Here is a 27,977-nt window from a genome sequence, read left to right as displayed (position 1 = left end):
AAAAACCCCTTCTTTTTGGTCCCAGCCTTCTCCACCATCTCTTTCCTGACATGCATTTTGCTTTTCATGTTCAGCAGTGTTGTTTCTCTATCTGCGGTCTTCTTGCAAAACCAGCCTCTCCTCTTCTTTTTCAATGTCAAACAGAGCTCTTCCAGCTCCGTCTTCTCTTCCTCCAGCTGTTTGACTGTCACCTCCACATGTTTTTCTATTGTTTCCCAGGTCCATTCTTTCAGCGCCATGTCTTTTTTTTAAACTTCTCCTCCAGTTCTTTCCGCTCGTTCTCCATCTGTTGTAATCTCATCTTCCATCTCTCTTCTGTCTGAGCTCCTGTCTGGACTTCTCCTTCAGACCGCTGTATTTCTCCTGCATGCTCTCTCACGCTGGCAGAATTCAGCATATTTCTTTAACAGCTCTTTGACTTTTTGCGTCTCTTCGTCCAGCTGTCTTGCCATGGATGCTAACTCCTGCAGGTTCATGTTCCTGACGGTTTCCACCTGCTTTGCCTGGAATTTCAGACTTTCTTTGAGTTGGAAGATTAGTATCTACTTCTGTTTGATCCTATGGTAGTTATGTTGGTTTCCAGTGGTCAGCTCCCTCTCCCTTGGAGAGAAGTGAGAAGCTCCTTCAGCCAGTTTATTTCCTGTTGGTCTTTGTGACCTTACTGTGAAATCTTCTACTTTTCAGCCTGTAATTTCGAATTTTGCAGCAACATGCTTTCTGTCTACTCTTTCAGGCAATCGATGTTCTGTGTAGCATTATTAGGGGCACCTTGAAGGGCATTTTGATGGCCCCCCTTTTTGTGTAATTTCTTCTACTCATTGTACTGATGGTAGTGGACTATATTTGTGCGTGGAAGAGTTAAATTGTCTGTAGAAAGTGGTTGTCTGTAAAAGACTAGTTTTCTGTAGCAGACTTTTGTTTTGCGTAGAAACTTGTCTCTCTAGAAAGTCGTCTCTGTAGAAGCTTGGACTTGACTGTAATCCATGACACAGGTGTTTAGAGTTAATCAGTTTAACTGTTTGGGTTTGTGAGCTATATTACTGCTTTGCTTGACTTTATACTGTATGGACACATTGTTGCTTGTTTTTTTTAAGCCATGTCTTGTAAGGCTGAGTGCTTTTAAATGTGCCCTTTAAATAAGCTTTTTTTTCATTTTTTTATTTTGTATTATCATTATTATTATTATTAGTTATTTTTAGAGAAGTTAGCCAGCTTAAAGATAAATGATACCGCCTTATGATATTTTGCCTTCACCTGAGACGTGCCATGTTTTAAGTCCCCCACCCAGCCTAATTTGCACATTTAGATCCAATCACAGTGCAGTTAGAAATGAGATAAAGGGAACACTTAGATCATACACAGGTCACATGTTAATACCAGGTGTAAATGGGGCCACATACAGTGCAATGCACACACAATATACATTGCTGCTAATGGCTCACCCTGCTGCAATCAAAAGCTCCAACTGTGATGAGCCAGCGCTGATTGCTGTGATCCAGCAGTCCAGGAGAGTGGTCATTTTGCAGGCCTTGATTGTCTTGCTGGGATGGAGTGCATTGGTCACAAGAGGGATTAGCTAATGAAATTACCAGGTTACAATATGATTTTAAAGGAATGAGACTAATAGGCTTCCCGGGCTGGACACTGGTAATTACAAGCACAATGAGCAAGTCATTAAACATGTCAATGCTTCAGCTTGGACCTCAGTATTTAGGGAATGTCCTGGCATGAAAAAGTAATCATTGCCTCTTCATTATTATAATTCTGGTTTTGGAGTGATCAGACTCTGCTAGGCAGCTTTTTTTGTGGGATATTGTAGAGCGGCCCTCTCTGCTCTTCTTTCTGTTGATATGTGAATTGTTTCTCCAAAATCTCTTTTATTCTCTCTGCAGTCTTGTACGCAGCTGTATCCTCAATTTATCTATTTATTAGAAATTTCCTATGAGACAGCAGAACCTCTATATCTTTCAAATATGACTTCAAAACAGTTGTTTTTAGTTTGGATTTTAGCTTTACAGTGTGCCATAGGGCTTTGTGGAAATTTAGCATTTCCCTCAGCTGACACTAATGTCTGTTAGTCAAATGCATGTTGGGTATGGGATCACCTTTCTCTAACTTTTCTCCCTTCTGTTCATCCAGGAGGAATGCCCGCGAGATAGTGTGTGTTACACCAGCTGGATTAGCAGCGGGCAGTGCATCAGTCTTGGTGGACATTGATGACGCTGAACTCCGAAACCCTGAGGTCAAATTTAACTACACTGAAGATCCCACTGTCCTGAGGATTGAACCTGACTGGAGCATTGCCAGGTAAGCTGTTGTGTTGCTTTATCATTTACTGAGCTGAATTATGTAGTTTCATTCATTTCTTGGAATTCTGCCCAGTTATGTTCACAACGCCCATTTGTAGTCAACCACGCTTTCTAGACAAACTCAGTATTTTGTGTTTTGGCAACTACTGATTTACCAAATAACAGACTTTGGTTGAGAGTGAATAATTGACTAGTTCTAGCAACAAATTGGTGTTGCTCCTAAAATGAATCCAAACAGTTTTGGAGAGTTCCTGAAAGGAGCTCAAGAAATGTGCTGGACCAAAATGTGACCTCCAGCTGAAATATCTGGAGTTCTGGGTGGATAATCTGAAAGTCATGTGGATGAAAGAGGAAATCTGAGCTTGGACCTTGACTTTTACACTACATAAGGAAGCATTCTGGGCTGACTTAAACGCAGGATGAGAGCTCTGACAGCGGGGTTTGGATAGAGGTAATTTGAGGTTTCCTCTGGAGATTTTTCATCCAGCACAAGTAAGAACTTTTAGTGGAGGAAATCATTAGAGGCAGCTTGTGTGTTCCCAAAATTGGGAGTGTGAGCTTGTCAGATAATACAGCCCATTGATTGTTTGGATGTGATTGGTGATTGAAGAGGCAGGGAATAGTGATCAGCGGATTGTCTGTGAAACTATAAAGTTCTGTGCCTGAACTAGTTCATCTCTCAGTTTGATACTCAGATTTTCTCAGCCGGTCATGCAGCACTGTATGTTCCCAGCTAAATAAATAAAGACTCCACAGCTCAGCATTGAACATGAGAGGAGCATCACTGGGGAGAACACACACGAGCAAAGACTTTCACATTAAAGTCAATTTTCTGGCAGGGAGGGCAGACACACACACTCGCACACACACACACACACACACACACATTGGTCTATATAATGAAGACTTGGGTTACTTATGATGAACTTAGTCCTCAACTCAGTGGCTTTTCTGAAGCCCCATTCGACCTGGTTTCTATTTGTCTTGGGTGATATAAATCTTGCCTTGACGAATAAATGATTTTAATCTTTCTGGGGCACATATGTGTTTGATATTCTTCCCACTACCTAGGTATTAATTACAGTTGCAAATACCTACTGATTGGTACCATGGTGCCTGTTGGTCCTAGTTTAATTTGTCTGGAATTTTGGATCTTACAGTGTTTCTCTAGTAGCCCTGTTCCATACACATGTGATGGCTTGGCTTGACTTAGTTATACTCAGTGTGTCAGCCCAGGGTGGCAGGGAATTGCATCACAACACAACAGGGCTACCTGCTTGAAGGTGTGTCTTTAACTGTTGACGTGCTTGTCCTGAGTCCATGGCATTTAAAAGTGGTGCCCTCTTTAGCGCCGGGTACTACTGCACTGTGCAACCAGCCCTTTCTCATCCCCAGGTCATCAAACACCAATGCTTTGTCACACCCCTCGGCATGTCACATAGGTACAAGGGTGCTCTGTGCATTACTATATCACTATGAGATGCCAAAGGGTGTGACAAAGTGTTGGTATTTGACAACCTGGGAATGAGAATGGGTTGGTACAATGGTTGTTGGTTTGACTCAGCGCAGCCAAAACTGCCTATTGAAAAGCCCTATGAGAGCTAGATGTTGGCTGGTGATGAAGGTCAAGATTCTCCAGCAGAATGTTGTTGCCCACCTGTCTGAATAGGCCTACGCGATATCCCAGAACACCTGCTGTATGCTTGTCTTTTCTATATTTCCTCTTTCATTCTGCATTTCTTTCATTCCCTGTCTTCCTAATTTGTTTCAAGATATTGACACAGGCAGCTATCCTGCCCTGTTTCCCCTCATTTTACCTCCTTCCCTCCTGCTCCTTTCTTCCCTTCTCTGTGTTGCTTTCTTCCCTGCGGTGACTCATCAGTAGATGGTGGCAGATAGATGCAGAGTTTGTTAGAGAAGAGTGTTGATGAATCCTGCCCTGCCCCTCCTGCCCAGTAGGACTGTCCGAAAAGCAGCTGAGGCCCAATCACTGCATAGGACACCCACAGTGAGGGTGTTTTTGTGTGTGTGTGTGTGTGTGTGTGTGTGTGTGTGTGTGTCAGTGTGGCGCTCAAAACTAGGGTTCTACTTCAGGAAGCTCACTCAGGGGTGATGATCCCACCTTAAAAACGACAAATGCATGCACCTACACACACACACACACACACACACACACATACACACACCCCACTGATTCCCAGAGTCCCTGATGTTTTGGCCCTAGATCCCTCCTCCATCTGGCTGAGAAAACCACAGAACAACACACACACCTCACAAACAGTGACTAAACTGTGTGTGTTGCTTCCAGCTAGCAGCTTGTAATGTAGCGGATGTGTTTCAGCCACTGCCCTCTGTCACGGTGTCACATGTTGGCTCAGGTAGAAAGTATAACGAACCAGTGAGATGTGCGATCATATTGGTTCATATCTGCCTCATTGTCTGCCTTTGTGCTAATACATGTGCGCCTGCAGAGCATTATCATTGTGCTTGGTTGATGATAGCAAGAATGGATGAAAGACAGTGAGAAGAGCAAAGGGCGGAGATAGAGTGCATTATCATTGTGCTTGGCTGATGATACTCCATTTAGGAAGAAGACAGAGCACTTCAAAAATAAATCAATGAAGAGTGCTCATCTGGGACACTGAGGAAAGATATTTGGGCAGCAGCAGAGGTTAGAAAAGCAATTTTGGACCTAAATATTCAAATCTCCTCTCAAACTGGCTGGATAAATAAAGCAAATTAGTGTGGAGCTTGCCACTCCTTCAGCAAGTACTGCCAAGGTGCCTTTAAGCAAGGCACTGAATATCCCTATTACTCCAGAGCAGCTGCTTATCTGTAACCATTAGAAAAGTGGTTGCAATGATAGTATCCAGGTCTAAATATAGGTGTTCAGGCAACAGGTAGGCAGCTCTCACAATATCCTAAAAATGCAAACTGACATAAACTAAGCATTTATTTAATTTATTTATTTAGAAGCAAACCAGGAAGTAGCAAATTTCATCCAGACATCCTCACAAACTGGAGGCTTGGTAACATAGGGAATACTTTGGTTGGAGAGCTAACGACTGACATGCTAGCAGGCCGGGAACATGCTACCTCTAGTACGTCACAATAGGGACAGTATTGGTACTTAGTGCAAAAAATATGTTTAACTTACATCTGTATAACGCGGTGTTGTTTACTGCATCCAGCTCAGGCTCCTTGTTGTCCCCAGCTGCAATTTCAAAAGTTAAGAAGTTTGGCAAAGATGACAACCATGAGAAGTGATAAGTGTCGTGTATGTTTTATTTGTAAGCCACTTTTGTTATTTACAGTATATTTGAATTTGGCAATGCCAAATATGATATTTTACAGTCAGTGAAGGAGAGATTAGAATGAAGAAAGGGTGGGAAAATGGAAAACAGATAGAGTAGTAAAACAGAAAGTGAGGACAGACATGGCAAGAGAAATAAGGGGAGCAGACAGAAATACTAACAACAGTAGTTGGATTTCCCCAGCTATCCCTGAGAGTTTATCCTGATTGTCTTGTTGTCTGTTCCCTGAAGCATGTACCTGAGCTAAAGAGACTCACTTAGACAAAGAGAGGAGCAACGGGGACAGAGGGACTCAGCACAAATATACATCAAGCTGAGGAGGAGAGGGGAGGAGGAGAAAGGAGGCAGAGGACAGGCAGTATTAGAAGAAGTGCAGTCTGCCTAGTCCCATGATGCATTTGTGGCAAGTGACATAAACATTATTAAAAATCAGTTCATTTGAATGTGGCCTCAGCTCCATTGCTCCTTTGTTAATCAGCCGCCTTCATCTCTCTTATAAAAAGCACAGGAATATAATGCTACTATATGAGCAAATGCAGTTTACAGTATTACACACAGAAGTATTGAAGCATTGCTTATGCAACAATAGGTTTTAAAAGCCCTGATTAATATGGTGCTTTGTAGTATATCTCACAATCGTAAGAGGTTCAGCTATATTTATATATTTAGCTCTCATGGCAACAGTTCAAACTAATAGATGCAGAATCCAGGAGTATATCCCCTTGCTGTGATACATCAGGAAACTAATTTGCATTCACAGTGGAATGCAGGAGATTAAAAAAATAAATAATTTTGTTGTTCAGTTTCGATGGAAGTTGTACAATATTACAACTTAAACTTCTTAACATTAATTAGACTCTGCTCAACAGAACAGACTTGATTTGCACAAAATTAATTTCACCACATCATGGCAGAGTTTCATGGCACTCAGCCATAGTGAATTGAAGTGTCTCATTTCCAGTTGCTTAAGCTGAATTTGGCTCTTGAAGATTACAGTGTTGAAGTAGAAATGACAAGAATACAGTATCATATGATGTGAAAAATATGTTTAAGTAGAAGCAGAGAAATTCTGCTACACCTGCGTCAGCTGTCAAAGTACCAGTCAAAAACCTAATATCCCCCATAACAGGTATAATCACATCTTACACATGATGCTGTTAACCAAAGAACTGTAGGACGAATGGGACCAAACGCCTTAGCCAGTAATGGGCAACCTGTCAAAGGAGAAAAAAAGTCTAGCTGAGAAGAATAGCCAGACTTGAATCCTTTTGTCTACTAACAATGCCAGAGATGGTACGTCTACCTTTATCATTTACTCTCTGTCCCTACCTGTCATTTGCCGTTATTGTAAGTCTCCCTGGATTAGAGTGAGAGATGAATGTCTAGCGTGAGCCATCCAGTCTCTTGATCCAAGATATTAAGAGGCTCTGTCTCTTCTTCGTTTCACCATATCACTTACTCTGCTGATGGTGCTTTTACACTAAGTCAGTCTGGATAAGTGTCAGATTAATGTCCACAATGAAAAGACACCTGCATTTTGCAGAAATCAATGGTAGCACGTGGTAACCCACCACAAGGAATGTGCCTTGTTATTATGCTTCTGTGGTGGAGGGTTGGAGAGGGTGCTCCCTGAGCTGCAAGCCGAGCCAGGGACAAAGGCCTATCCAATGCCTCGGTGAGTGTCATCATGCTATAACATAACTTTTTTGTCACCGTGTCTGCCTGTATGACCTTTATAATGACATACAGGAATGTAGCCTGGATCAGTTATCTGATCTTGCCAGGTTATTAAAACTTTGCATGATTTAGCAACAACTCAAACAAGTCCTACCTTCCTTGTCTGAAAGGTACATGTTGCCCCATCTTAAGCTGAACTGGTGTAGAGACAGACATGGTTGTCAGCTCCAGCCATTGCATTTTAATCCTACAATTTTGAAGCAGTGGGCTATTGGTGGAGTTCCACTCACCAAGGGATACTTTATGTGGCATCACTTTCACATTGAGGTAATACAGGCAGACTTGCAGGGCTACTCAACAGCATCCAAGGTACCATGAATCCTCAAAGAATGGGTGTAAAGGGAAAAGAATAGGGTGAGCATTTGATAGGGCCAGCTAGCGTAGATAGTTCGGGGACTCTACAGTGTAGAGGTCTGCAACGTTGATTGGTGAGGATAAATCAAATGTCTGTTTTTCAGATGTTTGAAATTATACTTTGTGCTAAAGCGCTGCAATATTCAAAAACAGCAAGTGGTGAGTCAGTGTACAGAGCAGAGACTTAGTTAAATAGTCATGGCAGTGACAATAGGCCATTTCCAACCTTGGCAGTATCCCCCAGCGGAGAGAGGGCACCTCTGTAGATACCCAAGCAACAGAGAAAGTAAATCTCAAAAACACTTTAAGGTGTAGATAGTTGAGGCAGCGGTCAGGAGAGCTTTCTGAGCACAGAATAAGATGCATTACACCCCACATCCAGCCCACAAGATGCCTATAGAGATATCACAACCGTGGGTGTTGGCCATGAGTGTTTGATCTTCACCAAGGCCCAAAATACCCATAGAGTGCCCACTGCATGTTTGCGAAAATGCTTTAGTGTCCAATGTGCAGTAAGGGAGCTGCATATTGTTTATGACTTTTTCAAGATACATGGTTTTGTCTCAGCCTTTTATTTCAGACAGCAGTGTGAGAGACTTCAGTATATCCCCCTCCAGGCAGTGAGAAACCTGCAGAAAGACAGGCAATAGGGATTCTTACATTATATCTCTCAGAGGCACAGATAGCCCAGGCAGCAGTGAAGGTCTCCTAGCAGAAAACAGAGCAGGGTACTCAGAGGTTGAAACTGCCAGTGTAAAACAAGGTAGGCACCAAAAAGTTAAGACATCTCTCATGAAAACCTCATAAATCCAATTTAAGTGTTGCAGTGAAAAGGAAAGACAAACTCCATTGTCTTTGCAAGAGGCAAGAGTCCTCCTATAATAAAGATAATAAATAAAGATTTTATTTTTCCTGTGTACTTTGTGAACCTTAGGCAGCACCAGTAGTCTTGCATTGTGGGGGGTTATCAAAGGAAACAAGTCCACTAATCATTTTGGGTTGGACCAGCATGGGATGTCACTGAAGGGTACCTAAACTTCTCCCAAAACTTGGATCACAAACTCTAAAAACAGTCGCCAAGTTTACTGGTGGAACCAATCAGCAGTTGTTTGAAATCTACACGCACTTGGAGAAAAGAATGAAATCTTATAAAAATCGATCCAACCACATAGACATTGTTAGACCAAGAGGTTGCCAGTCTGCCTTCACACACTACTCACCACCAAAATGAAGCTCAGGGCTTCAGTAAAGTTCTAGCATTGTTATTTACTGGATTCAGTCCAGTGACCTTCACCGGCTCAAAGCAAACACATATTTACTGTGGAGAGTTGTGATTAAAGTATGTACAGTATCTCTGTGGATCTTTACCCTTCACTCAAATTCTCTCTCTGCCTCTTACTCTCCCTTTGTCCTTTTTTTTCTTTAACTTTCACTCACACATACGCTCTCTCGTGTCCTCGTTCTCTCTTTTTTTCTCTGTAAACTCCATTAGAAGGGGTTCATCCCTAAGCCCTACCTCATGCCTGGGGCACTCCACCATATACTTGGAGTCAAACTTTCTTTTTAATAATAACCTTTAAAAAAATGTTGCCTGGGTTTCTTTTAAAGGAACAGTTCACCCCCCAAATCAAAAATGTATATTTTTTGTGAGCACCTTCATGTAAGAGGCAGTAACTTGTAAAAGGAGAATTTAATTGAAGCCGTTTTTCAACCACACTCATGCCATAGAACCACAGTGAAACACACCTCAGAGATTTTCAGATGGGTTTCACGGTGAACATGAACTATATCGCTTATGGAAATAAGGAACTCCGGACGGCACTCTGTCAGAAGACTCCACTTGCAAATATCCGCATGGGACTGAGCTCAAAATGCAACGATCCCAGTGTGTATTTATTTCCAAAGGGCTGTCAATCACAAAGGGGTTCAGCCTTTTAGACACTTCCTCCAATCATCATGCATACACCGAGTGTCCTCTCCCGCCTACCACTCCATTAGGTCCCAGGGAAGCTGAGCCTCCCTGGAAGTGACGATTTTGTGGCATTTATCCAATGACTGTCTCGCTTTGCTGCATGAAAAAAACCTGCTCAGCGCTGTCTCATAGGAATGCATGGAGGCTCTGTGTCCATAATGCTGACACGAGAATGTATGACAGTGAGGTCGTGTTTGAAAACCGGTGATAAACAGCTGGTTTTGAACATCATAGTTATGATGTTGAATGCATCCTAGTGCAGGTTTAATGCAATGTAAATTCTTATTTTAATGTAAATTCAATAGTGCATATTTGACCGTTTCTTCTATGAAAATTTAGGGGAAGATCAGCCTTCCTTGTTGTCTCAGAGCAATCGCCCATGATGCAAACGTCTTCTGATACAGTGTGCGTGTGTAAAAAGAAAATAGTTCCTACATGAAACTGCTTACAACAAGGTCTGGGATTATCTTGATTAACCCTAATCTTTTTTTTTTTTTTTTTAAGATATTTTTTGGGGCTGTTTTAGCCTTTAATGTATAGGACAGACAAGTGTGAGGGGGGGAGAAAGAGTGACATGCAGCAAAGGGCCACAGGCTGGAGTCGAACCCGGGCTGCTGCGGCAACAGCCTTGCACATGGGGCGCCTGCTCTACCACTAAGCCACCGGCTCCCCGATTAACCCGAATCTAACCACTGGTGTCACTCAGAGCATGCACCTCAGGATGTGAAGAGCTTTGTATGCCCACCATAAATGTAACGCTTCGTTCACTTGGAAAAAACGTTGCCTGTTAACAAAATCCAGGCAGCAATTTTGTTTGACCCCACTATGTAACTGGGAAAACCACGAGTAGTATATAAATGCAATTTATGGAAGACAGGATTTATTTAGCAAATGTTATGCTGGCTGAAATTTGTGACTTGTCTCAGCATGTTATTTGCAGTTAAGTGTTACTGTAAGCACGATATTGTTCTACCATATTACAGCTTAATGGTCTTTATTTATTGTTATAAATATATGTTGCTTTCTGTCTCTGTGCTGCTCTGGTAAAGCAGAAAAACCTAGTTTCTCAGCTGTTTTTCTTTGGAAACATTTGTCATATCACTCCCTGCAGGTGCACACTGCAGTCATGTCCATTCTGCACAACAACTGGCTGCTGCCAGTCACAAATACCACTGAATCAGGCAGAGATTTGTTTTCCCCTGAGAAGTTCTTGTCTACCTACTGGACATTTGTTCTCCTCTTACTCTCTTCTTCTCCCCTCTCTTCATCCCAACAGTGGTGGAACTTTGCTGACAGTGAGCGGGACCAACCTTGCAACCATCCGAGAACCAAAGATCCGGGCCAAGTATGGGCAGGCAGAATCCTTTCATGTGAGTATTGATGGGAATGACACACTCACACACAGACACAGTAAAAGCACACAGACTAACAAACAGGTTCAGCAGTGTGGAGACACATACCAGTATACATTATTCATCTTTACACATACAGTACATATATTAAGTGACAAATATATTCAGACATACCCCTCTGCATACACAGGAACATTTGCAGACTACTATGTCTATAGTGGCGCAGAAGGTGGCAGACAGTCTGTCTCTGAGTGTTGCTGGCATCTGCTCTCTCTACAGCTACAGCTTCAGACATCTAACGCTACCTCAGGCCACACAGCTTTTCAAATGTCACCGCACCACATGAGTGTTTGTGTCACAAAAAGAAAGAGACAACATGAGAGAGACTGTGTGTGAGAGTGAAAGTGAGAGAGAATGTTTCGGGGAACGGTGACGAAAAAGAAAAGAAAAAAAATCTGAAGTCCCATTTAAAGAGTTGAAGGGTTTCATCAATTCTATAGATTCACAAATCATTTTAGTGATTGTCACTTTGAGTTGAAGCTCTTTAGTTATCGAGGTTAAGAACCGAACTTCAAACAATACCGATGCACTTCAACCTGCGCATAAAGCTGCTGCTTATTGAGGCAAACAGCCTACACGACGCATCCCACACAGCCCTTTATCAAAGTGCTACTTTGCACTTAAAGGACCATGCTGATGTTTTTTAATGTTGTCGCCCATTTACTACAAATCATGAATACTGAAATGACAGCCATTTCCCAAAGCATACAATGGTGTTTTACATTTTTCAACATATATATATGCACCCTTCCAGACAGCCTTTTTTATTCGTTTCATTACTGCATGACAGCCAACCTGCAGAGACTTGCTTGAGATCCATCACAGTGAACATCATGTCTGTGTTCGTTTTTTGTTAAAGTGGCATTGCTATTGTGTTGCAGTGCAATTGAATGAGTGGATTAATTTGAAATCTCTGTGGTGTGTTCAGAGAAGGACTTGCCTTGATTAAGTTGCACCTTCACAAGTAAGGTTATCAGAAAAAATAAAACATGACGGCAAATGATAATCAACTTATTTAATATTTGCATTTTACTCTATGTTGACATGGGTGTACAACAACGTGTTTCTTGCCACAGGTTGGGGTTAAAGGGGAACGTCAGAATTTTCCAACCTGGACCCTATTTTTCCATGATTTTGTGTCTGAGTGACAAATGTAAACAACAGTCTTTAACTTTAGTCCAGTATTGATTGAGGCTGCTATAGCCAGCTTTGACAAAACATGCTGCAATGTAACCACTTCAGGCATGTTCGCACCGTCAATTTACAAAGTAGGGATAGACCGATATGGATTTTTTAGGGCCGATGCCGATGCCGATACCGATTTTTTTCCATCACCCTTAGCCGATGACCAATTATGGACTGCTGATTTTCTTGAGCCGATATTTGGGGCCGATTCTGCTTTTGCTCCCTCAATTTACATCAAAAAAATGACACAATGATAACAAATATTACAGGTCTCAAGTTTAAAATAAGAAACATTTATTGAACAGTAAAAAATACTAAAACAAGATGGAAACTTGATGCAGAACAGGTAGAATATTATTATTATTATTATTATCATACATTCAAATAAAAAAAAAGAGTTCAGTGCTCTTAAATCTTCCAGTAATGTCTTTATAAAATAAACAAATATTTAAGCTGAAGCATAAATAAAACAACAACTACTGTACACAGTAGGATTCGCTGCATGTGCGCTGCAGGGTCTTCCGGCAACACAGAGCTGCCCGTGGATGCCTGTCTGTAAATCATGCCAGGGAAAAATAAATCCGCGAACCCACGCGCGCATCGGCCGATGCCGATACAAGTAAAAAACTCAAATATCGGCCCGATATATTGGCCGGCCGATGTATCGGTCTATCCTTATTACAAAGTGCTTGTTTTTGCGACGAACAGGCTCTGATTATTACGCTAAGTGTCTTACATTATGGAAGGATCCCTACAGATGTCGACCTATTTTTCAAAGAGTGAGATCATTTTTGTGAAACCAGAAACAGCCTCAAAATTGCTCTCACCAAACCCACCAGACTCTATTTGAATGAACAGCAATTTTAGCATGTACAGAGCCAGAACATTTTCACATGTAACTGTGTTAATTAAGGATTTTTTTTCAACCAAACCAGAGTTGGTGATTGTTGGAACAATGGACAGACAAACCAAGACGGCTTTGTTAGTCTTATTTTGGTTTTGTGGACTTTAAATGAAGTGGGTTGTAAATATAAATTAAAGCAAATATGGCTATGACATCGTGTATTTATGTATTCTCCAAAGCAATGATGTAAAATATTCTCAGGTACAAGCAAAGGCACACAGCACATTGCCCATTATTAACAGTTAATCATAAATTTGCAGTCAATTTACATTTCCAATAGGAACAACAGCATCACATTTTCACAGGGCACTGACTTACAAAAAGGATGGATTATTATACCCAACGGATCTACTTTGAAATACAGTTATAGTCTGCAGGTTATTCTCAGTATTATAAAAAGAGGCTGTGTTACATGTTTTTAAGACATTCTCTTGTAAATGGAGCAGTAACTAGATAATAATGGAAAGCAGTGTGTTTAGATTTGTGTCAGTGTGCCTACAGGATAGTTTTGTGCAAAGATGACTAAAGCAATTGTCTTTTTCCCTTCTCATCTTTAGTAGATTTGCCCACTGACTGAAAACATAAGCCATAAACTCTTTCTTGTTTCCTCTCTCTTGTTTTCAGAACTGCACGGTGTATAATAACTCAGTCATGGTGTGCCTGGCTCCATCTGTGGCAGATTCAGAGCTGGGTTTTTCCGAGACCGGCACAGGCCCGGATGAGATTGGGTTCTACATGGACAACGTGAACGCTCTGGTGGTGGTCAATGAGTCATTCAGTTACTACCCTGACCCTGTGTTTGAACCATTGAGTCCCTCTGGGATACTGGAGCTCAAGCCCACATCTCCACTCATTCTCAAGGTCAGAAAGGCAGAAGTGTGTTTTTATTTTTTGTTTGTTTCATTTTATTCATTTATGTATTTATTTATTTATTTTTGAGATTTATGTGCTGGCATGTACATTTCACATTTTTTCGATCAGTGCTCTGATCTGAGGTTGTTACCTCACAAACAGCACTGGCTAGTACCACTACTGCGACACAACTTGTCAGGTACTTGTTCAAAGCTGAAAAGACTCAAGTGGACTCCTTTCAGACAGCTCATGCAGTAAGCATAGGGCGATTGACACCTACAAAAACGGACACATTTACTTGGTGTGAGAAAATGAAAGGTTGTTAAAAGGTATACGGTTCCTTGTGTTGCCTTTGGATCATCTTGAAATGTAAAAACAAGAATTCAGATGAGAGGATTATCCCTGTGTCTTGTTCTATTGCTGAATTAATATCACACTACATTGCATTTGTTGACTGATATGTTCTGTAATAATGGCTAGTTCTTTGGAGCATCCCTTTAACTTTTTCCACGATCAATCAACCTTTTGCATAGCCCCCGTAGTCATTTTTGCAATAACTGATTTTTGCTGTCACCTTGCCACCTCGGAGTCTTGCCTTCTCATTTATGGCTTTTCATGAATTCAAGTAATTAGGTTTTGCACTGCAGAACAACAAAACAATATCAAAACATTTGTTAACAGACTCTTATAAAACTTGTACAGTGTAATCCAAGTCTTATTTATCTAGTTGTATGCTCAGCGCTACCCGAAATCATGCATTTTTGCTAAAACCTTAGCTGAGGCACACTACTCGTCCGTGCACACAACTATTTTTACTGTTGTTAATCACAGGCCCTGATTACTTTGATCCATGAAGGATGTTCACCTTTTTGGATTCTCCATTCACCGTTGAGGCATGTGCAAAAAATAGTTTTCTTTACAAATTCAAGCTAACACACGGTAAGTAGTTATACAAATGGTCATTGTGTGTTCGAAGTATTCCTTTAAACTAACATGAACCCAGCACTCAGCCAGATTAAACCTCATAAAGTGTGTCTTCTTTTAGTTTATGCATGCACAGGCACACATACATCAATAACAAGCAAGTTCTCATCAGCAATGAGACAGGACTCACATACTGTACAAGAGTAGCATACAAAAAATACTGCCTCTGAAATGTAACTTATCACTAGTAACCTATATTCAGTATCAGAGAGCAACCATATCCTGAATTATGGCACGGCAACTATGTTTTTGTCTTGTGATTAGTTAGCAACAATAAAACACACAGGTCAATTCAATATGAAGCCAAACATAAATGTACACTGATTTACCAATCTGTAGATCTAGGCTACTTTTAGATGACTTCCATCCGTCAATCTTTCTTGGTGAAAACATCAGTTACGGCGTTGTACAACATGTCCTTACAGGCAGAATAGTGATACACTGACTTTTAGCTTCTCTTATTTTCTTGTACTAGTCCATTTAAAAACACTTTTCTGTCCCTTTACTAGATGTAGCGTGGTAGGGCTGAGGTGGTTCTCCCTCTCACTATGATTTTCTTTTTGCTTTGTAAATCCAATTTTGCAAAATTGTTCATTTCAGAGACGTTCAGGGCCGCTGCCATAAAAACACTGATGCTAACATACAGCAGCTACAATGAGCTCTGACATAGTGACGTCCAAATCCAACTGTGCACATTTCCAGTGTGGAATCCTGATTCTACATACCATATATAACAAATGGCATTTCTGTCATATTTATGTGAAAAGGCACAGAGAAGAGTTGTGCTTCCTTGACGTTAATGTTGAGGGATCCAACTGTGCATGCTTGTTTGACTTGCATTCACAGTGAATGGGGATAAACAGTAATATTTCAAATAAAAGTTTATCTCATGAAATATTGGTTTAAAAAATGTGATTTACAAGCCAGACGGGGTAGCCGCTGCCTAGCCTGTCTACCCGATGGCGGGTCCGTTCCAGCATTAAGTTAACAGCTGCTTCCGACTGTGTTGCAGGGAAATCTTTGTGTAGAAGATGTACATTAAAAAAACAGCGTTGGTCTTGTGTAGCAGTGTAGAGCTAGACCATTGCAATATTTATATTGTGGTAAAGCTCAGAGTATTATTTTGTTCTTACATAACTATACTTGGCTGCTGAGCTTACACACTTGTTTATGTTTTTGACCAGTTTCACTTTTAACATTAGAGGAGAAAGGGCTTTTAGGATGAGGACTAATCGATGTGTTTGGCAAACTCAACACTATCTTTGGTAATGCTGGCTGTGTAAGCTTCCCCAAATCCAATAAAGAGTGAAGCAGAGCCGCTGACATTACCCTTCACTCCAGTATCTAAGACCGGCTTCCACACAGTGGAGAAACACCACAGGCTAGTTTGTTGGTGGTGTCCTTTTGGCCTGTAGGTAGTAAGCTAGTTAGCTATACACATAAACACATCACAGATACAGAGTGTGTGTGTGTGTGTGTGTGTGTGTGTGTGTGCGCACTTGTACATACATACTAAATATTTTATTCAAACCTAGGTTTTAGGTAGCGGTGGGTAGATGTTTTTCTCCCAAGGTTTTTCTACTTTCAGTTCAACTACAAGAATCTCAAACATATTGAACTTATCTTGTATTAATAATGGCAAAGTCTACATACACCAACACATACATAAAACACACACTCACTGGCATTTTTATTCTCACACGAAGTGGGGAAAAAAAAGCTCTCAAATGTGTTTACAAGGTCTCTTGGAGGGGGTGTAAAAAAAAATCTCTCAAATTTATAATTGAAAGCTAAAAGCAAAAAGTCCACACCTTTCAAGGCCACTTTCTTTCCTTCAGTAACTAACAGCAACTTCTTTGACTGACGTCCTCCTCTGCAGCCTCGAGCCCTCTTAAATAACAGTCTTTTCAATTTGTGTAATTAATTTCTAGTGCTGGAAGGGCCAGTGTGGAAGCACACAGGCCCACGGTCCAGGAGATTTGGATTATATTGGTTTTCATTTTCATTAACAGTGATTGGACATAAGTATATGAAATTAATTGGCAATTCCTGAGTCGTGTGTATGTGTCGTGTTATCTCACTGAGCTCACCTGAAATATTTAGTCAAAGAGTTATTGGAGAGGAATTGGAGTGGCTGTTGGAGGGAATATATATATGTGCTATTACTAATGTGAAATTAACTGAAACAACCAGTGGATCAGTGTCTGCAAATAACTTGAGGGGGTGAAAATACAATTTCTAACTGCTGACACGATGTCATATGTGCAGTGTAAGTAGTGTAGAACACTTCATCTTTCATGAGTCCACACTTTGCACAATAAAGGAACAATATAATATTCATTTCTTTTAGATCAGTGTCACATTGATGTCTTACATTTGCATTGAATTCAGTGCTTTTATCCTCTGCTAGAATTTGCCTTGACTATCTCTTGTGTTATCACAGAGAGTGTGTTACGCTGTTTATTCCCATGAAGAGATTGAAAGCAGCATAACCGTCGTAATTTATTTCTTAAATGATAATTTATTAGCAAAGAGCCTCTCAGTAATTGCCAAATCTCCTGCTTGGCTTGTTGGTGGAACTGCCTACCCATTGGAAGCGCTAATGAGATGGACAAAAATGCAATTTGGCAGGGTGGGGATGTGGGGGTTGCATTTCTCAGAGATGCGTGCACTGCGCTCGCCACGCAATTAATTTCTCATCTGAAGTGTTGGGTGTGTTTTCACTGCAAAAGGGAAAGAAAAAAAAAACATTTATCTGGTCTTGGGTGTTTCGTGAGTGCTTTCCTGTGTGTGTTTGTGTGTTTTTGAGAGCGTGTCCCCGCATGATGCTTGTTGCCTGTAGTGTGTATGTGTGGCAACAGCTCCATGTGTGGCTTCAACTTGAGTGCATGTGTTGCTTGAACTCTACGTGTGTGTGGCGAGAAGTCTGTGTGTGAGTTTGCGAGATGGAATGGGATGCATGTTTACAGGGTTGCAGAGCGGGGCTGGGTGGCGGCCCGCAGAGACGATGGGATTGGAAAACGGAGTCTGTCTCTGCGTCCCACTGCTAAGCCAGCGGGAGACACGGCAGCTATCTCCTCTCTCTCTCCGTCTCTCCGTCTAGCCAGCTCACTCACCAGCTCTGTTTTCCGTTCATTCCCATTTTCTTTCTCACTTCAGAGTATATTCCTTTCATCTTTTTCTACCACTCTCATAATCTTTTCTCCGTTCTCTCCACTCCTCACGCCCGCTCTCCTGATGTTTTCTTGCCACGTTCTCTGTCTTGTTTTCTTTGTATTCATCTTTCCCCCTGTTGCTTTTTGTTTTCTTGCTATTGCTTGAGTTCCCTCTTTTCACACCGCTAACTGCCTCCCCTCCATCACAGACAATGTGTGTGTCAAATTGGAACTAGTGGACTTGATATTGAAATGAAAAGCTGGAACAGAATTTGACAAATGTTAGAATTTACACACCTCGGGTACAGACTTTATGTGTGGAATTCAGTTTAGTGGACAGAAGACAAAAGACTGTTGGTGGGGCAGAGTTGGTGTGCCTCCGAACTGCCGCTATGTATTATATACAGCATGCATTATACACTTTTCTGCCTTCCTCTTCGCCCTGTTTTATTTTTATTTTCCAGTTGATTTATCAGAATTGTTTTACAATAGAATACTTGATCGGAAAACCCACAATTCATACAGTGAACAACAATCAAATGAAGAAGAACAGAGTATCAGCAATCCTACAGTTGCAAACAATTCAAGCTTGCAAAGGACAAAAGAAACATTTGTTATTTAAATGATACGTCTTGTGATATTAACCTCAGCAAAGGAGGTGTTTGGCCCTACCACCCTGGCTTCATTTTCCTTCTCCAGAGGTTGCTGCTTGAATCCTGGTGACACCTTTTGTTGCAGGAACTACCACAGAAGCCTGTTTGAGTATTCTGGCAGGTGTTCGTATGTCTGTTTGTTTATGGACATATTTTTGTCAAAATGACAGTGTTACAACTGTGCAAGAAGCAGTAATGAAACTCTACAGGTGTGTAGGTGAGATCACAATAAAGGCTTAACTCCAAGACAGGTGTGGTCCATGCAGTTGCACTAAGTAAGGGGGTATGACGTAAGTAAGGGGCCATTGACCCCTGCTACTTTAAGCCCCTGGCCCACATTCGTTTAAGTTGCGGTTTGCTGTATTCTGGCTGGAGTGACCTCATCACAAGGTGGTCTCTAGTGTCTGGTTTGTTTGTTTGTCAGCAGGTTTACAGAAAAAAAAACTACTAGCCAAATTCTTTTGATAGTTGGTGGAAGGGTGTAGCGTAGGCCGAGGAAGAATTGATATCTGAATCAAGGGTCGGATACTCAAATTATTTTTTGCTTTTGTTAACACTTGGAGATAGAGCACTTGGCCTTGGTGATAACTGCGCCCTCCAAGTGCTCCTCTACTTTATATTTTTTAATTGTCAACAAAAGCCCAATGAAAGGACCAAAACCATCAGTGAACTTGTCTTATTAATTGTATTGTGTGTGTTTGTGTATCCAAAGCCATGCAGTTCCATTGGTGTCCAAAAGCACAGTGTTACAATGGGTGACATATCTCTTTTATCCTGATGAACACACACTCTGTAGTTTGCATGAAAAAGTTTGCGTAAATGAGCCGATCCCCTCTCCTCACCACATTTCCTTCTGTCTGTGTTCAGGGTCGTAACCTGATCCCAGCGGCTCCAGGTAACAGCCGCCTCAACTACACGGTGCTGATTGGAGAGACTCCCTGCGTCCTCACCCTGTCTGAGAGCCAGCTGCTGTGTGAATGGCCCAACCTCACCGGACAACACAAAGTCACGGTCAGATCACGACTCCTCTTCTCCATCAGTGACATTTTGACCTGACTTCACTTTGACTTGACTCTATGATGCACTTTTTCACCCTGTTTTAGACCAGCATGCATTGAATGGATTATCTGACAGAGAACTCGCTCTATATTTTGGGTTGAGACCTTCATGGTAGACTTCTCTCCTAATCAATGTTTTTATTTCTTCTCTGTCTTATTCATTAAATAGCTGGGTCAGTTTTCACTTTGTGGGATTTATTCAAAAAGCAGTTTATAAAAGGACAAAGAAATACCACCTGTTCTACTTGGTATATCCACACTGACCCAGTAAGTCATGTTTATGAATATGAAAACATTCTAGCCTGACAATCTCAGCCCATAATGTCACTCTAACCTTGTTGTTGAGTTATGTGAATAACCCCTTGCGTCTTTTCTAAACAATTTCCTCTGACAGATCCGGGATACGCTCCATTGAGCTTGCACACCAAGGCTGCTGTTAAATATTTAACGCTTAATTAACATGTTGATCTTCATTGGCCTTCAGCTAGCCTGTTGCTGAAAGTAAGGCAGTGAAAGTTTCAGGAACCAGAGCCCTGATATTTAGAACACAAAGAACAAATCTGCAGACTTTGCACTACTTCAGTGTCAAGTTAAATCCATTAAGTGTTTGAAATGTCGCAGTTCACAGGGAAATCATTCTTTTATTCACCCAACGTGTCCGACATGACCACAGTGAACCTCCAGACATGTCTGCAGATTGAAAACCATGTTTCTTTCTCTCCACTGAAGCGTATCCACATCAACAGCTGTGCAGGCGTCAGCAGTTCTTCGCTGCAGGTGCTGCTGGTTTCGGATTTGAGAGGTTTATAAGTCCCTCAGTGCCGTCTCCATTTTTCATGTATTTTTATTAGCTTCACTTTGATGGTGCAGACATTTAAAAGTACACAAAATACAATGTACCTAACCCTCAGTAAATCCACAAGCCAATCCACCATCCACACTCAACTCTAATCGAAGCCCCACTCATCACCGCCGCTCCACGCATCTCTCCCTACATTGACTCTTAGCCCAGAATTCTACCCCAAACTTTGTCACATTTAGCAAGTTTTTAGACTGTGTGGAATAGAGCAGAATAGTCAGTGCGACTTCAGGCATGTCAGTGGAGTTTCACTGCCAGCATCCCTTGAGCCATTCAAGTAAAGGGGAGAAGTGGGCAACGACAAGCACTTGAAGTCTTTGCACCGGCCAAAAGTCAGAAACCACTGGGGACTCAATTAAGGCTCTTTTATTCAATTCTCAATCTGTTGGTTATTTTGTCGACCATTTAATGTTCTCCATATTTTCCCAAAGCCCATGATGACGTCTTCCAATTATTTGTTTTGTTTCACTGCCATTCCCCAAATCCAAAGTTATTGTATTTGTAATAATGAATAATTGACTCTGAGAATAGTTGTCAATTCACTGGTCGATTAATAATCCCAGTGCTAAAATCATGCTGTAGAATATAACGTTAAATTTCATAGTCTACATCAGCAGGACAATAACGGCTCCACCCTGCTTAATCTCAGCAATTTGCTGGAAACATCAATGAGTCCAAACTGGTTGAAAAGATTTCTTCACACTTACATCTATGCAGTGTTTCACTTTATTCAGTCTTTCATACCCATATCAGAGCATCCCTAAATCAACAATGGGTACAACAGGTACATAAAAGCAACCAATCCTATTCTAATCATTGGCAATATGCAACACACCTGTGCACAACTCTGATGGTATGAGCTCCACCTCTTAGTAATGGTGGGTTTTGATATGAGTGTTATGCTTATGCTTTTATTTCTTATAGAATTTAGGGTCTATAGTGCATGATGGTTCTGGACTGATACCCCTCTATGGAGCTTTGTTCTACTTTTGTTTTGCAATGTTCTATAGATCAGGGGATCCCTGATTTGTGATGGCTTAAGCCTGAACCCTTTCAAACCCCCATATACAGTATGTGATGAAACAGTTTAGTAAGATTATAGGGTACCTTTTGATTGTATGTGTTTTTTCTTCTGTATTCACTGTGTTCCACCCCTATTTGTATGTTTGTATTTTATAACAAGTATGGCTTCCATTTGTGTGCCTCACAGCACTCCATTCATTACTTAAAACCTACAATCTCCAAGAGGTGGAGCTTCTTCCACCAGGGTTGTGCACAGCTGTGTTGCATATGATTAGAATGGGATTTGTAACTTCAGGTGCCTGTCCATTGTTGAAACATTTACTCTCTGATGAAGGTCTGGCAGACCAAAGCTCTGAATAAAGTGAAACACTACATAGATGTAAGTGTGCGGGAATCTTTTCTACCAGTATACCCTACTGCTGCACAGTGGGTGATGGGTTGGCAGGGAGTGTGCCACTGTCTAGATTTTTTGGAACCTTTTGGAAGAATCCCAAAGCAGAAAACATATTTATTTTCCCCTGTTTTCATCTCAGAGTGCACCAGAATGCTTCTCTTACATGTTAAAATTGCCCTCCGGCATCCCCCTACTCCTACAGGGGCTCCGTTTCTGTCACCTTTTTCATCTCAGTCAAGTTTGCCCACCTGATCTACTGGTGGTGATAGCTGCACACTGTGTCAATTAAAGGCAAATATTGTGCTTCCTTTTTGTTGAAAACCTGCTGTTTTGCCTGTTCTAACATGGGAAGTAGATTTTTTTTTGTTTTGTGTTTTTGGAATATACTGTTGGAATGGAGTTACATGCAGTTTGGGCACCCCTGGTCAAAAGTTTGTTTACTGTGAATAGCTAAGCAAGTAAAAGATGACCTGATTTCCAAAAGGCAAAATGTTAAGAATGACACATTTCTTTAATATTTTAAGCAAGATTGCTTTTATTAATTCAATCTTTTACAGTTTCAAAATGACAAAAAAAGGAAAATCTCTGAAGCAAAGCTTTGGGCACCCTGCATGGTCAGTACTTACTGTAGTAACACAGGTGTCCTTTTCACTAAATTCTGCACCCTTTTTTCTCCAAACATACCTTTGCTCATTGCGTACAAAAAGTTCCATTTTAACTTAATCAGTCTACAGGACTTTTTTCCAAAAGCATCAGCCCTTTTAAGATGTTTCTTTGCAAACTTCTGACGCTGAATTTTGTGGTGAGGACACAGGGAAGGTTTTCCTCTGATGACTCTTTCATGAAGGTCATATTTGTACAGGTGTGGCTGCACAGTAGAACAGTGCACCACCACTCCAGAGTCTGATAAATCTTTGTTCTTTGAGTTTTGATTAGCATGTTTGAAAATCCTACGAGCAGCCCTCTCGGAAAGTTTTCTTGGTCTTCCAGACTTCAACTTGACCTCCGCAGTTCCTGTTAACTGCCATTTCCTAAGTGGTTTTCCTAAGAGTGCTGGGCAGCTGTTTAGAGGAGCCCATGGCTGCTGATTGTTGGGACAAGGTTTCAGGAGTTACAATATTTATAAAGCTTTGAAATTTGCATCGCCTGGCCTTTCCTAATGATGACTGTGAATAAAACATAGCCATAACAAGTTAATGATGATCTGACACTCGAATAAAAGTTGTCTGAGAGCTCAAATGTCTTGGGGTGCCCAAACTTTTCATGGTGCTCCTTTCCCTTTTTCACTCTAAAATTGATATAAAATAATACTCTTATCTTGCTTGAAATGTTGAAAAGCATGTGTCATCTTTAACTTCATGCCTTTGGAGATCAGTTCATCTTCTACTTACTTAACTATTCACAGAAAAATAATTTTTGACTAGGGGTGCCGAAACTTTTGCATGCCACTATATATACAAACCTACTTCTCAGGATTAATAAGAGTAGCATATAAACTGAATGTGAGCCAACAGAGAGTTAAATGATGATAAGAAAAGTTTCCACTTTTGCTACAGTTTATGTCCATGACAAGGCACTGTCACCAGTGGGGCTCTGTCCTAAAGCTGTGCAGAAACATTAAAGGTGGTATTAAGAATAGAATTGTTTCTCCAGGATGCCACTGATACGCAGACGCTAAGCTTGTCTCTAAGCTCTAATCCAGGAACCTCGTTCACTGTATAAACCTTTCTGATGTGCAAATTTTGTCCAACTCTCAGCAAATCCAAGCTGCAAGTTGCATTTTTCTGGGAAGTCTTTGCCACATCATCGAGTTATATTTCCTGTTTTCTATGTGAATTGTCACAAGCTGGGACTAGTTTTTTTTTTTATCACCACTCACAGTGTGAATACTGTTGATGTCACTGTTGTTTCTAGAGTTTTATATACTCTGTAGTTATGACACAGTGGGAGATAGCACTGAGAAAAGTCAAAGAACAAGCTTACAAATGCGTCTCGTGCCAACCATTCAGCTTTACTTGTCCAGAGTTGTCATCAGACTGCACATTGAAGTCCCTGATTCATTCTGACTGGAGCAGACTTTCAAAATCACCGCCTAGCTCCTGGAGCATCTGTACTGAGGAAGGTCAAACCTCAGCCAGGCGACGCAGCACTCACTCTGAATATATTTGGATGTTTGTCTGAATATACCGCCAGTACGCCCACTCAACTCCCCCCACCTCCCACTCCCTTTAAACTTATCACCAATGTCCTCTCACAGTCATTTCACTATATCTTTATGACATTTACTCCCCTCTAGCTACAGCCAATATACCTCGAAAGCCACTGACAGCGCATCCATGTAATTCAATATGATAGCTCTCAACGCAACCAGCCAGTTCCAAGGTGGAACTGGATTATTTTTTCCTTTTTTTTTTTACCCCCTTTTCTTTTTTCTTTTTCTTTTTTTTTTTTTTGAATGAAATGTCATGTTGAATATCGAAGCGATGCGATGTGTTGGCGGGGGTGGTGGAGTTAGTCCTTCGTCTGACAATAGCCGAAGAAAAAATAGAGCTGTCTGTTCCGATCTCTTCTGCTGTGTGTGTGTGTGTGTGTGTGTTACTGCACGTACGAGTGTTTGTGGCTTCCTTCCCATGTGCGTGAGCGCTCCCATGTTTGTGTTTATGTGCACATCTTTGTCTTTGCATGTGCTGTGCGTAGCGCTGCAGAGAAGGACACAGCTGTAGCACAATAATATTCCCCATGTAGAATGACCTACATACAGGGGACCTCAATGGGTGTCCAGACATAGTGGGCTTGTGTGTGTGTGCGTGTGCTTTAGTGTGCGTGTGGGTGTACAGACTGTGTCAGCGTGTCTTTGTGTGTCTCTTCGGATGCTCAGCTGTGTGTTGGCAGCTGTGTGCCTCCCTTGAGTTTTCGAAGAAACTTGTTTGTTGTTTTGGCCTTCAGCTTTTTAAGTTCCTCCATCAGTCCTTCCGTCTGTCAGGAGAATAAAAATAGACAAATGCCTAGAAAATGTGTCACCAACTTAATATCGCTTGTACTAATGCTGCATTCAAGTCGTCTGAGGATAGGATACCAGATATAGCAGTGACCTCTTATTAGACGACACATTATAATTGGGAATATTAGGAGTAATAAACCAACCCTTCATCTCCAAATGCCCTGTTTTATTGATACATTTTGCATGCAAGGCCTACTGTGCATCCAATATGTGAGCATAGATTTTAATGTGATTATGCAATCATCCAAACCTTCTTCCTCACTTGTGGGTACAACAAGACATACGACATATTTTCCCACATGGCTGCATTATGAATTTAAATCAAATCTTCACCCTGTTTATACATCTGCTGTAGTCTCCTGAGGAAAATATCTGTCTCTTTGGATGCTAAATACTCCACTATGTTCACCTGCTAGTTGCAAACTTTGTCTGTCTGCTGTTTGGTGCTGGGCCAGTAGCATACAGCAGCTTTATCAGAGCTTTTTCAGCTGCCCGCTGCTGGTGGAGGGTGGCCATGAGAGCTGTGAGAGTGAACCCAAACATTAAAGCTGCGGGCTGTTCAACTAAAATAATGTGCTGAAAGATGCGAAAAGGCTCAAGTGAGCCGAGGGGAACTAAAGAGATGGGTTCATGACGAGGGACTCCTATCACATTACACAAACCATTGTTAATATAGAAATAAAGTAATTAAAGCAACTTTAAGACAGAGGTTAACGTGTGAAGAGTTAGTCACCACTCTGAGCCTGACAGCTATGCCATTAAAACATCAATGCAGTCTGTACTATGGAATATAAAGCCCTGTTCAGACCAACTTGCAACTTCTTGTAATGCGCTGGTCTGCAATGTTTGAACACCTGCCAGTTTACACCAATGCAACTAGAAGAGACGGTGTATCGTCTCCATAGCAATGACTCTCTGTACATTTGTTCTAACTTCAGGCTTTTCAGGTACAAGTAATGACTGTATTTTTGAGTATGTGTGAGATACATACAGCCAGCAGCAGCATTGGCCCACCATCCCACACGACACACCATAAGAAAGGAGCCCGACTTACGTGTCGACAGCCACGGGCATTTAAATGAGACAGACACAGGCTTGACGAGGACGGAGAGCTGTTGTCAGACAATGCCGCAGCAAGTGAACACACTTTCTGCTGACAGTTTGTAACTGACTTTACCAGCTTCATTCACTGCAAACGGATTAGCTGTTAAAATAAAACCAGCCACTGGTGACTTGAAAACTGTGTTGCAGGTGAGACTATCAGCCGGCTTGAGTCGAGCTGAGATGAGCCACTTCACACTGCTGCAACTTTTCCTGTTATGTTCTGAACCAATTTTGTCTTGTCCCATTTTTTTGGTCTGAACTGGGTTTAAGAAACTTGTATTTGTTACGCGAGGCTGCATCAGCTTCTACAGACTTCATTAGTGTCTTTAAATTGGCCTGCAAACTCTTTAAATAATCAGTTTGAGTAGGAGATTGTCCCTGAGCAACCCAACCTATCAAAACTCATACTACAGTTGGCGTATTTTTTCTGTACAAGTTAATTCAGTCCAACTTCCTCCTTTGTAGCCTGATCATGTCCAAGCAGCTAATTGTCTGCTTAATCTTATACAAGCCAATCTAATTGTCTCTACTATTGCAAATTGAATTTGTAGGTACTGCCCACATTGATATTGATACAACAGGCTTTCTATTTCTTTAAATCAGACTTTGATAATGTTAACATGCAAGTGTACTTGCAAGAGCCTCAAAGTGCATAATCACACCTCATTTTAATCGGTTATCAACCCCCCTTGTGGATAGCTTGATTTGATGGATTCCAGCGCTGTGTGTGTGTTTTTTTTCTCAGAGATGCACTGCGCTTATGTAAATGTCGTTAGACAGAAAAAAAACATTACATGTGTTTGACTTCCCATAATTACCAAGGCTCCTTGGGGAGAGATCTAAATGCTGGTGATTACTTTGTTTGATTACTTATACTGTGTGTGAGTATGATGTGTGTATGTGTGTGTGTGTTCTGGGTGTCCTCAGTGTTTTGTGTGTAAGGTTTTAACACCGTCTGTGTCTACCTCCACTGCACTGCTTTAACCTTGTGCATATATACAGCGTTCCCTCTCTGACCTACATCAGTTTGTTAAAGTTGACAGTGATAAATGAGGACGTTAGAGACAAAATATCTAACTTGAAACCCAAATACTGGGCCTAAATATCTGCAGAGTGTGCAGCAGGAGGTAAATCACTCAAAGGACCGAGTGAGTTAACTTGTGAGATCTTTATAACCAAAACCCTCTGAAGCTGCTCCCCTAAAGGCAGGACTTGAAAACCTTTCCTACAAGAAATGTTCACAGCAGTCGAGGTGATGTAAGCCTCCCCCCAGTATAAGCCTGTCAAAGATCAGCCTGTTTAGTGAGAGTACAGAGCAGATGAAAATTTAATGATCCTTGTGGTAGAAATCGGGTCAACCAACTTCGCTTTCATCAGACCACCAACTTTCGATCTTTTCAGACCACCTCATCTGTTCTCAAACCACCTGCTGCTGGAGAAGTTACCGCTGCCTGTTTTAAAGTAGGTCTGGAAGGTGATAGTTCAAATCCTCTGACCGGCTGAAGAGAATTTGGTAGGGGAATGTAAATAAGTAGCAATTTCCTCTCCTTTATTTCCTGTAGTGGAGCTGCCTTTGAGCAATGTGCTGAACCTTCAGTTCTGATATTGCAGCTGCTCCATGGCAACCAGAAAAAGAGAGGTTGCACTGAGTACTGAGAGTCACGTAACAAATGTGAATACTTTCTCCTTTGATCATTAAAAATCAGT

At 41.3% G+C, this 27,977-nt stretch overlaps 1 protein-coding gene across 2 annotated transcripts in view; it reads left to right on the top strand.

The window, feature by feature from the left end:
- LOC117257925 (plexin-A1-like) overlaps positions 1-27,977 on the top strand; it is a 351,734-nt gene that overhangs the window by 282,659 nt on the left and 41,098 nt on the right. For both annotated transcript variants that reach the window (XM_033628343.2, XM_033628342.2), the window contains exons 16-19: positions 2,140-2,307; positions 10,963-11,056; positions 13,812-14,048; positions 19,699-19,842. In XM_033628343.2, coding sequence (XP_033484234.1) covers positions 2,140-2,307; positions 10,963-11,056; positions 13,812-14,048; positions 19,699-19,842 — 643 coding nt within the window. The remainder of the gene's footprint in view (positions 1-2,139; positions 2,308-10,962; positions 11,057-13,811; positions 14,049-19,698; positions 19,843-27,977) is intronic.

The sequence above is a fragment of the Epinephelus lanceolatus genome, chromosome 8, assembly GCF_041903045.1.
Source record: "Epinephelus lanceolatus isolate andai-2023 chromosome 8, ASM4190304v1, whole genome shotgun sequence".
In the NCBI taxonomy this organism is placed as follows: Eukaryota; Metazoa; Chordata; class Actinopteri; order Perciformes; family Serranidae; genus Epinephelus; species Epinephelus lanceolatus.
This window is presented reverse-complemented; position numbering and strand designations above follow the sequence as displayed.